The sequence below is a fragment of the Solanum dulcamara genome, chromosome 6 (genome assembly GCF_947179165.1).
Source record: "Solanum dulcamara chromosome 6, daSolDulc1.2, whole genome shotgun sequence".
Lineage (NCBI taxonomy): Eukaryota > Viridiplantae > Streptophyta > Magnoliopsida > Solanales > Solanaceae > Solanum > Solanum dulcamara.
The window spans coordinates 74,362,714-74,374,895 of record NC_077242.1 but is presented as its reverse complement, the minus strand read 5'-3'; the positions used below and the strand labels follow the sequence as shown (position 1 = coordinate 74,374,895).

General features: G+C 32.0%; 1 protein-coding gene across 1 annotated transcript; it reads right to left on the bottom strand.

Annotated features, from left to right (window-relative positions):
* Window positions 1-6,243: 6,243 nt before the first annotated feature.
* LOC129893071 (uncharacterized) lies at window positions 6,244-11,340 on the bottom strand. The gene is made up of 9 exons (XM_055968563.1): window positions 11,102-11,340; window positions 9,338-9,419; window positions 8,521-8,595; window positions 8,383-8,419; window positions 7,886-7,969; window positions 7,731-7,791; window positions 7,496-7,602; window positions 7,233-7,298; window positions 6,244-6,774 (listed from the first exon to the last, which is right to left on the bottom strand). The coding sequence occupies exons 1-9, from the start codon at window positions 11,181-11,183 to the stop codon at window positions 6,679-6,681; spliced, it is 690 nt and encodes a 229-aa protein (XP_055824538.1). The 5' UTR covers window positions 11,184-11,340; the 3' UTR covers window positions 6,244-6,678.
* Window positions 11,341-12,182: the final 842 nt, after the last annotated feature.

Sequence of the window (12,182 nt, the reverse complement as noted above, 5' to 3'; positions counted from 1 at the left end):
CTTGAAAAAAAGGGTAAGCCTTACATACCTTGTCCGCTTCCTTAGTCACCCCACTTAACTCTTGGCCTTTCCAAAATCTATAACAAGATTAATGAATGCCAACATTAGCTATAGGTATCCAAGAACCTCATTCTAAACTAACATTTTGTCTACCAAAATTTCGACAGCACTTCCCTTGTAAATACACCATCCCCGAGAATCTAACTCGGCCAATTTTATCAACAACAATCCGAGATTTCAACTCGGTCAATTTACCACAACCATACCAAATTAATATACTACTTTCTCCAAGACCTTCCAATTCCAATAAGAACAATAACAATCTAATCCCTTCTTTCAATTTCAATTACCACAACCCAAATAATTTACACACTAACCACATCATACTAACAATATTAGCTTCCACATATGCAAGAACATTATATTAAATTTACAAACTTCTAAAACAAGTCTCCAACTACTACAACTTTATAAGGATCCTTAAGCTTTTATTAGCAACATAGAATCCATAACAACAACTAAAACACTAAATAGAATCAATTCACCATAACTTGTCAAACCACCCCCATATTTGGCCACACAACTACATGCATATTTTCATGAATTTTTCATCCATTTCTTCGCTCTACAACATATACCAACCATCCATAACATATAAAGAAGATTGAAACCTTATATTTTCCACTTAGTTCTTCAACTTGGCTAGAATTGTGCCTTGCAAGAATGAATAGTCTTCTTGTTCCAACAATCACTCTATGTTGATTAGGGCCTTCAACTTGCTTGAAATACTAGAAGAAATAATTTTTGAAAAAGATTTCAAGGGATGAAATTTCTAGCTATGCCAATTTTTCCTCTCTTAATTTTTTTCCCCTTCTTTCTTTCTCCAACTTTCTTGAAAGTTCTAGGAATGGAAAATAAGATAACTACTAAGTCATCTTTGGACTTATCTACTTCTTTTTCTCTTTTTTTTTCTTGAAGCTTCTAGAAAATAAAAAAAAAACAAGATGACTAATAAGTCATCTTTTGAGCCTTTTTCTCTTCTTTTTTTTTAAATTCATATGGGCTTTGGCCATCACTATGGATGGCCACCTAGGCCCAAGTGGTGATCAAGTCCATATTTTTTTCCCCTAGCCATTCTTGATATTTTCAATTCATAATTTTCATAAGCAACTTGTGTGCTAAACAAAATAAAATATGGCCTTATTTTAAACTTCCCGCGATTTTTCTCGAATTATCCGAAAATAATAAAATACGGGATATAACATAAAGTTGGTGTCAGTCACGACAAGTCGGATCGTGACAGATCATGACTTCGATCGAAGCCACCCTAACCCTCGTGGGTCTTGCCATAGACAGAATGTTAACATTATTATCCAACAATAAGTATGTTATTTTTGCATTCTTGATTCATAATGTTAATGTTTGTCTTTATAGTAATCAAATTCTTTGCTTTCATGATTGTGGTCTGTGGGGCCTAGGACAAAGGTTTCAGTTGCCTGGTGCTTGAGCTGGCCCTATATATTAGATCTAATCAATTAGATGTGTTACTATTTATTTTGAGATATTACTATTTTAAAGTAAATTTGATCGCATATTTTAATTAAATTAGTCAAATTGGATTTGCTAGTTTTTAAAAATTTGAAGACACAAATCATAATTTTAAAAAATATATTCAAATTTTAAATATTCTTGTAAAAAGTATACTCAAACATATTACAATTTTAAAAATTTCAATTAAAATAAAATATATTTGATTTTAATGGTCAAATGCACACTGAATCATTTGGTGGAGAGATTGGCTGGTTTTGAATAAGAAGTCCAACTGTAAATTGCAATAGAAAAAAAATTGTCTTTGTAGTTAGTGACGTGATATACATTTTTATACAAAGTAGACACATTTGATTATATATGTGTATAATAAATACTAAAATATAATAATATATAGAAGTGTATAAATATTGGCACAAAAAATAATTAAATATATTTGTCACATTGCTATGTTGGTGAAAAGAAATTTAGTTTCGCTTGATTTGGTTAAGTTTTAAATTTTGAAAATCGATACTATTAGGTTTGGTTTTGATTTTATTAAAAATGAACCGCAAAAATAATCAAATCGAATCGAAAAATTATATATATATAAATTTCATAATTATTTATATATTATTCATAAATAAAATATAAATATTTTATTAAATTTTAATTAACTTAAATCTTTAACTTTACCATTTTCTCAAGCCCAACACTTAAATTTTGGTATATAATTTTTTTGTACCACTCCCCCGGGTACTTCCTCAATTATTGAGCTTGGGGTTTTTTTTGCTATAAAGATTTGATCTTTGGTGTATTATAATGACATTAGTATTGCTTAAATAAATCACTTTTTCGTGTAATAATAACTTTGATATCGCTTAATTGCTTAATTGAATCTGCAATAGATTTCATGTGAATTGTTCATGTTCTAGGTGTTTGTGTCTATCGAGATGTGTATGACTTCAATAAATTTATTATTTTTAAATCAAAAAAATTGAACCAAACTGTCAATAACCAAACCTACAGTTATTTTTTTTGTTGTTGGTTTGGTTTGATTTTAAAATTTTAAAAATCGATTAAATTGATTTGATCTTGAATCTAACCAATAACCGATCTAAACTAAACCATGAATCCTGCATATGTAAACTGAAAATATAAATATAGATATGTGTAGGTGCCAAGTGTTACATTTGGCTATATATATATATGAAAGAAATCTCATCAAATAGTAACAGTATCCAGATCATAATTAAAGGGATGGAAACTCATTAAACGTAAAAAGATTTACCATCCAAATAATTAAAGGTAATCTCATTAAGAAATAGTAAGTGAATCATTTCTTAATTCTATATAAGATAAGCATGGTGCTTCATCATTTTCATTATTAAAAATACCTTTACAAGAAGAATTAAAAAAAAAGATGGCAGCCTCTTTGTCTTTGTTTAAAGTTGTGTTTCTTCTTGTGCTGTTTTTCATGGGCAATGCAGGTATATCATCTCTTTACTTTGTGCTTTATTTACCAATAATCAAGAATAATAAGAGACAAAAAAATATTTTTTAAAATCTTATATAACCTTTTTTTAAATAATCACTCAATCAACTATATCGCAAATCACTGAGTTGTGGTAGGGTTGGTGGGGATCCAAGCACCTTTATCTAGATGTATCAAGTTCGAGCCTTTAAAAATTAAAAAAAAATATGTTAATCTAGATTTAGTTAAACCACAATATAAATAGGAAATATCGATATGTGGGCTGAGATATGGTGGAAATGGGATGCGTCAGATCTCTCTACCTTTACTTAGATGTCTTGAATCTAATTTATAAAGAATATGAATCTTACGCTGCGTGAATCTGAATTAATCAAATTTATTTATTTTCCTTTGTTTATTTTTAATGTTATTAATTCTTACATATATTTTATTTTATTTTATTATGACAGAGGCAAATATTTGTCAAGAAGCAAGCAAAACATTCAAGGGACCATGTGTAGAACAAGCAAAGTGTACAACTGCCTGCCAAAGTGAGGGCTTTCAATTTGGAGAGTGTAGTAACTCCATATGCTATTGCACAAAGCCATGTCCTCCCACTTAATTAATCTTCAATAACCAATAATAAATATTTTCTTTTTATTACTTTTTAATATCATTGTATTTTTATGAGGCCCAAATAAATATATAGATCTACTTTGATGATCAATCTATATATATTTATAATTGTGGTCTATGTAGTATGATGATATGACATAGTTCTTGTCCAAGAATTTAGCATTTTTGAGCTATTTTGTTCACCTTTTTCTTTTATATTTAACCACTTTACTTCTTTTTTTCTTCATAATTTTCAATTTTCGCCCCTCTAATTTTAATACAAATATTCACTTATTAAATCAAAAAAATGAGGCAAGAATGTTCATTTACGCTAGAATCATCCAGTATTCTCTACAACTATAAATAGGAGGTTATATAACTTTCTAAGGGACTTTTTTCAACAAGCATTGGAGAAAGCAGTGATATCGACTACATAGTTCTTCAAGGAGTGATCAACAAAGTTTTTTTCGGAGATCTATTTGAAAGAAGAAGTGTTATCCGACATTCCTAGAGATTAAACGAATTTCTAATAGGTTCAAATCTTCCCACAATTTGAGAAATACGCTATTGGGGGCCCGCTCCCAAATCACAAAATAAAAAAATTAAGAAAGAAGAATCAAAAGAACAATAGAATTGTACTTGACAAGATTCATTAATAAAATTATTTTTCTTTTATTTATTTTTTATTGCAGTTAAAATAACACACACAAAAGGGGACACACTACAACTTTGTACATATTAGTGAAGGTTAGTAATAGTATATCCTTCAAGTGAATGAGAACACTTATTTCTTTCTGATAATCAAGAAATTCCTGAGGATTAATGACACACAATTGAAAATTCGATGGATGATGGCCCATCATTCGAGCCTTCTCCATTTAAGTTTCGTTCTAATTTTATTGAATGTTTCCAAAGAGACGAAAACATAGTATAATTTCATGTGTTGACTTTGAAAGATTGTTAGGAAGCACTTGTTTCAGAAGCAAATATTATGTCAGGATATGCCTTAAGTCTAACCAAATATATGGATTATGATAGATATTTATAATTAGTGATGTGTTATACACTTTTATACAATATAGATACATTGTTTAAAAGAAAAAAAGAATGGAACACTCTTTCCTTTGTTTAAAGTTGTGTTTTCTTTTGGTTTTGTTTTTCATGGGCAATGCAAGTATGAGGTATCATCCTTTTACTTTTGGCTCACTATTCTAATCTCGATGAATAATTTGGGTCACCCTACTATTTATAAAAAATGAATTTATAATATTCGTTTAACTCACACACATTTGACATCGCCCTTACCACTAATTTGCGTTGGGGTACTAACTCATTTATTTATTTTACATTTCCTTCTTAAAACAAGCACATAATTAACTATATCGCAAATCAAAACCAGTTGAGATTAGTTACAAACTTAGCATTACGGGATATATTGTGATGCATAAGATCTCTCAGTTTCCTATGTTCTTAACTAGAGATCTCAAATTCTAGTTATAAAATGGGGATTAATTCTGGTAGCAAAAGAATGTTTCCTCCTTAAATGAATTATATTCCACAATGCGAATGTAAATTTAAACAATCACTCAATCAACTATATCGCATATCAAATCTAGTAGAGATTAGTTGTGAACTTAGCATCACGAGATACAATGGAATGCATAAGATTTATCCATCTTTTATTAGAGATCTTAGATTCTAGTTATGAAATGAATATTTCTGATAGCTAGAGAGTGTTTCCTTCTTAAATGAACTTTAATTTATCATACGATGCAAATATAAATTAGTCAAATCAATAAATTTCAAATACCAAATAGTTAAATCAGAAAACCCTTATAAATCATATCTCTCTCCCCTTTATTAATTTCATTTTATTCTTACTGCAATGATAAAAGTTTTTGCGTCTGCCTAAAGCCATGTCCTTCAAATTACAAACTCCCATAAATCAATATTTTATTTTTCTTACTTTGATGATAAATTATGGAATATTATGTGAAATTTTGATACTATGTTCAACCTCTTTTTGTTATATAATAATGGGGTCTAGATTACTTTTTGTGCATCTCAACTCGACTTATTTAAGTAACTTTGATAATATATCCTACCTTTTTATCTTTATGATAATTTTGTTTCAAAAGAAAGAAGCGAAAAAATTCTTGCATGATCGCCTTTGAATACAACCGATGGATAATGAGCTTATCCCTCTACCTTTCTTCACTTATTTATCAGGCTTTTGTCCGCGGACAGTCAAACCTCTTACATGCGTTAACCCACACATCACCAACATGCTCTTATCACTAGACCAAAGCCCCAGAGTTTTTAAATTAGGATACAATGAAGACTATTTTTGAGGAATTGTGCATGAGAGAAGGTTACTGGACTATATCTCAACTAAATCTATCACTAGGACAAGCTAGATATGAGGGAAGGGAGGAGGGGATGAAGCTATAGCCTCATACAAGAGTTATCATAGTTTAAGACCATATGTGCTCAACAACACCACGTTCAGTCTAATCCCACAAATGCGGTCAGGGGAGGATGGCATGTACCCAACTTGCCCCTACCTTATGAAGATAGAGAGGTTGTTTCGAATAGACCCTCGACACAAGTAACAAGTCCATATGTGCTGACTTTGAAATATTGGAAGATTTTGTCTCAGAAGCAAAGAGTAACAGATAAACCACATTTAGTTTCACTTCAAGATGTTTTTTTACCTCCATTCACATGTATGACCAACATATAAGGATCAAATGATCCATATCACTGTGTAACTAGTGAAATTCCAAAATCAAGAAACAAGTTAACCAAAAAAAAAAAAAAGTAGCAGCATACATTTCATTTGTAACTCAAAACGAAAAAATCACAAAGGCTCCTACAAGCATTTTTCAGGGGAAAAAACTTAGTATATCCCCCTCAACCTCCTCAGGCTTGTAGTTCTGTAGCAGAAAGAAAACCAGCTTCACACTGAATGGTGCAGCCGTAATGAATCGTGCAAGCAAAAGTCACGTGCACACACTTCAAATTCTTTTTGTTAGCATTTACAAGAACTCATCTCGTGGAGATCAGTTTTGCTTTTCTCTCATCCACTCAACAAAATTATCCAAAATCACAGGCCATGCTTGGTCGAGATCATAGTTTTCAAGGTCTGGAAAGCTAACCTGCAAAAAGACAAAAAGAATGACCAGCAATTAGGTTCATGACAAAATTCAAAGATTACTTGAAAAAACAATTAGTAAAGAGATTCAATAAAGTGAAATCTATTGTTCTGCTAGATTAGCATTTGCATAATGTACAGTAGAAGAGAAGTGGGAAATATAGAATAAAATTATTTCAATGGTCCTCAATGTTTGGCACAAGTTCGAATTTGGTCCCATTCGTCTAATCATATCACCCTGAATTACATAGTTTGACATTGGTATTTATATAGTGCCTTAGGCCATTGGCAGCCAAATCAAAAATGTAAACTACAAAACGGAAAGGAAAATCCGACAAAAATGCAAATAGGAAAATAGAGGAAAACATGGAACATCTTTTAAGTTGGTGTTGGCTAAATGAGCTCTCACTAACCGTATTTCCTTCTAAGCTAGAAGGAACTATGTAACAAAAAGTAGTTTACCTCTTGGCAAAATCGAAGAAAATTTGTCCATTGATCCATGTTGATCACCTTATAATCAGTCTGATTCTAGTATGAAGAAAAAGACAGAGAATCAGTGCTGTCAAATTAAATAAGACGTGAAACTTAAAGACTAACATCATTGTTATAACTTAATTTTCCTAACAGTATAAAAGCCTAAATGCTAGGGTCCTTCGGGCAATTATATCATAAACTATACATATGTAAAATCAAAAGATATTCAGAACATGTAAGTGAGTACCTACCTTGAGAAACTCACTAAATGAGTCAACCTGAGCCCGGAATTGGGGCCCCAAAACAAGATCAATCAGTAGACAAATGCTCTCGATGTCCACACACTTCTGCTTATCCTCTGAGAAAGACAAACCAGGCACATGTCAGTAAATGTATTAGCTTAATCAAGATTAATGCGACATAAACATCGAAAAATATATGAAAAACCTACTAGGCTACATATTTGTTTATCAAAGCGAAGTTTACCAGTAAGGCAGTAACGAAAAGCATAGGAATAAAAATCCTCAAAATTTTCAGGCATCATAACCTGAATATGTAAATGATCCAAGGTCAGCTACATGAGTATTAGAATCTTGCAAAATTATCCCACATAAGTTAACAAAGAGATGACAACAACATACCTCTGCTTCTAATTTTGGCAGGGCTTTTTTCAATTTGTTAATAGTATCAACCTGGAGATCTTTTAAGCCTTTTCTCCATTCTTCCTGACAATTAGAACAGATTTCCGATACAGAAGAACTAAATTAGTCACAGAGGAAAAATGCACCATATTGATCCATGAGCAAATGCCAAAGCCAACTCGGAATGAGAATGTAGTTTTATCAACAGATAGAACAAGCAAAATACTGATAATCAAAAAAGGACCAACCACCAGAAAATTCCAACGATACATCATCCTTGTGAATACATCACAAAAAGAGAACACATTGAAATGTCTAATACTAGGGGTGTCAAATGGGTGGGTTGGGCTGGATTACCCGCCCAAAAGTTACTTGTGCTAAAATGGGCTAAAAAACAGGTCATAACCCAAGCTGCCCAACTCTTACTAGGTTCAGAATTCACTGTTTGTTCTTTTATAACTTTTTAAGTGCCTAATAAATAAATAGCAGTATCTTACCTGAGTAAAATATCCCTGCTTTTCGGCTTTCAATTTCCTGATCCATGTGAATAGTAAGTTATACAGATTACAGAAACACAACATTTCCTCAAAAATAAATTATTGTTCACAGACACATATTGGCAGCAAATGGCTTACCAAGCGAGCATCAAAATTCTGACATTTGTATGATCTACTCCAAGATCTGAGCATAGTTCCTCAATCCCCTCTGGACTGTGCAAACAAAAACAAACAAAAACTTAACGAAGATTCCAAAATCCATTACTTTCAAACATTAATTAAAAGATACTGATGACACAATCTACCTCTGTTACCTTAATCGCATCAATTGTTAAAAACTTCATTCATAAAGTTATCGCATCTCAGTTCAATGCTAGGATTAAAGAATTAAAACTCTAAAAATTATACTGACATTTTGATAGAAGGAAAGACCTACTTGATATAGCAACTTGGTAGAAACCCTTATAGAATCCAAAGTATTTAGACCACCAAACACTTGCCATCTCATACAATTCCACTCAGTGATATGATCCAATTAGAGCAACAAATAGAAAAGTACATAGTGACTTTCATTATAGTTTAATGCTAGTATTTTTTGTATATAAGTAATTTTATGCTAGTTAATAACCCATTCACATGAAACATATGGACATTGACATTCTCAGGAACCCTATAACACACTGGCTCAGTGCCTAGCCACTTAAATATGGTGGCATTCGCTCAACTTTTGCAGTAGCAGAAAAACAAACAACTCCTGCAGCTACCGAAGATAGATGCACAGAAGGAAGACAATGTTAACCATGTACTTAAGACCCAGGAGATCATCATATATTCACTGTTCGGCTACGTAAATCGTGGATTAAAACAATTAGCATAGATGCAACTTTATTTGTTAAAGTAGAAAAGCTTGGGAAACATACGAACAATAGATTAGCAACTGGAAAAAGGAACTCACTCAATCATGCCTAGCAACTTATTGGCATACTTCTGAAAAAGATTATCGACAGACATCTCGAACTTCGTAGTCTTGCCTGAAGCTGTATACACCAATGAATTTGTCAGGAAACTATAGCTGAAGGCAAAGTAACATAACGGTAACACTTCAGGGAAAAAGAAACCTTATCCAAAGTTGAATCATCACATACCATGGTCTTTCGACATTGTTAACAAAATTTCATAAATAGATGAGCAGATGTTGGATCAGAACTTGCAAATTAAGATAGAAAACATTTGTATGCTTATATCAAATGGAAGTTGAAATAAATTGAGACTAAATTTTATGGTGGGACATCCAAAAGTCATGTTTATGAATAACAGAAACAATTTAAGACTACTGAAGCTGAAGCATGATAAATTTAGCACTTCAAATATAGAGTTAGGACAGGAGAGGAGCTAGAGAGAAAGCTACAGGTTCGGAGGAACCTAGTATCTGTGGCCAAACTCCTATAGTTGTGTTAAGACATTCACTTAATAATTTATCCAAAACCGAAGCTGCCTTTATTGGACTTTAGAACCCATAAACTCCCAAATTCTGGCTCGGACTATACGTTAGAATAATTATCAGAAAACAATGTATAAAACTAAAAGTATCCACAGTAAATAAATCAACTTTCCTTGCCTTAGTTTAGAAAAGGCACTTTACTTATACTTCATTAGCTTCTTACAGCAATCCCATGTGAAGACCAGAATCCAGGCTCGACTGCCATATCTAATGTTCTACAACTGTATCCAGTCAAAAAATTAATGCAACAATGGTATATCATTAATCATTAATCTCTGGATTCTGGTCTTCACATGGGATTTTGGATATCATTAATCTCAAACAAGCTACAAAAATTCGAATAAAAGAGTATTGATCTGCATTGTGTCCTCGAACATTTAAATTTACCTAATTTCGAGATTTATTCAAACTAGGGATTAAGAAAAACAATGCAGGTTGAATCTTATGCTTCCTTTAGAAATTACAATCACAGTATACATGATGAGGCATATACTTTTCTAAGATCAGCAAAAAAATTCAACCCCTCCATTGATATAGATCAATTATTCAACTAAGACTCAAATTCCAAACTCAGCTCTATCAATCCTCTATATCCACTCGGTCCATTTCATTCCAATATCCATAATCACCCACTTGATTATAAATGCAAGAATTAAATACATGTACTAGATAAGTCTATCCACCGAAGGCTTAGACACATGGAAAGAAATCACTGTTTTTACCTCTGCTGAGATTTGAACCTCAAAACCCCATGGTTCTCACCCACTTCATTGACCACTAGACCACACCCTTATGTGCCTCCTCTATATCTATCCTACTCAACTTGTTTCCAGTATAGAAAAACACCCACTTGATATCAATGGAACAACCCAAAAACACTAAAGTCATTTCTTTTTAATAAAACTGGCATCGAGACTAGCTTGCGTGCATCTCAACTAATTCTACAAGATTCAAACTTTATACCTCATGGTTAGAGCTAAGTCACACCCTTTGAGTGCAATTTTTTTTTCTATTTCTTGGTACCCATATCCCCAAATCCCCATTTCAAGAATCAGGAAACAAGATAAACCCCAACTCATTAACCAAGATTTTAACTTTAAAAGACCCCCAAAAAGAGCCTTCATCAGTAAGAAAAAAACCCAAAAAAAAAACTTCAAATGAACAGTACCAACAACTAATCACATAGATAGGATACATCACTAAAAAACAAGAATTTACCAGTGGTGACAGACTCCGAGCGAGAAGACTTGGCAGAAGTAGATTTGGGTGAGTCAGATTTTCTCTTTGATGCTCGAGGCATTTTGGTACGATTTTGAAAGCTCAAAGAGGGGGTTTGAGGAGGTTTTTGGCGTGGAGAGAATGTTCAATATATATAACGTATAGATTGGGGGTAGGGAGTGGACGGGGTTGGGGGGTCAGGCAATGCCAATTAGGATAACTAAAAATAGGAAAAAGTATAAACTATGAAATGCGCAATCATGAATGAATTCTATTCTGACTTCAATATTTGCTTTGAACACCAGGTGAAAAATTATAAAATTAATTGGGGCTCTAATATATGTTTCGAACATTAAGTGAGAAAAAAATATATATATAAAGTGGGGTGGACGGGGGGTGAGGGGTCAGGCAATGCCAATTAAGATAACCAAAAAAAAAGTATAAACTATGAAATGCGTCATCTCCAAAACACTCTGCAATGTGCAATTTAAATTAAATTGAAACATAAGGTGAAAAATAAAAATAAAAAGGTTAAGAAGTGGGTGTTGGAAAGGGGGTGGGATAGAAGGGAGTGGGGTCAGGAACTGACAACTAGGATAAATAAAAAGGAAAAAGTATAAACTATGAAAGTGTGAAAAAAATAAAAATTATGATTACAAAAAGTATCCAACTACAATTTGATTATGCTAATTTTTTCTTTGAAGTTTTTTTCTAAATTTGCTCAAATCATTATTTTCCTCCTTTTTTAGTTTCTTAGTTGGGCTCGAAATTTATTGTTATGATTAATTCAACTTCACATCATATAAAATTACGATTCAAGAGTATTTTTCTTTTTGTAGATGGTATTTTGATGACTTTCCTTTACATCAAATTAAATTAGTTTTTTAATAGTCTGTATAAATTTTTATAGTTGATTCGGGTTGAAGTAATTATGAATCTAAAAAGTAATTTCATTTGTTTAAAATTGCTTGAAGGACTACATAAGAATAATTGAATTATTGGAATATGTGTACAAAATTATTGAGATATCACAAGTTACTTTTATAGCCTTTAAAATTTATAATCATGAAGAGAAAAACTT

What these genes read in the sequence shown, in the direction of transcription:
- LOC129893071 (XM_055968563.1), bottom strand. Translation starts at nt 11,183, where the DNA reads ATGCCTCGAGCATCAAAGAGAAAATCTGACTCACCCAAATCTACTTCT. An exon ending in CTCGGAGTCTGTCACCACTG is followed by an intron (nt 9,420 to 11,101) that starts GTAAATTCTTGT and finishes TGGTGTATACAG; the next exon opens with CTTCAGGCAAGACTACGAAG. An exon ending in AGCAGGGATATTTTACTCAG is followed by an intron (nt 7,970 to 8,382) that starts GTAAGATACTGC and finishes TCTAATTGTCAG; the next exon opens with GAAGAATGGAGAAAAGGCTT.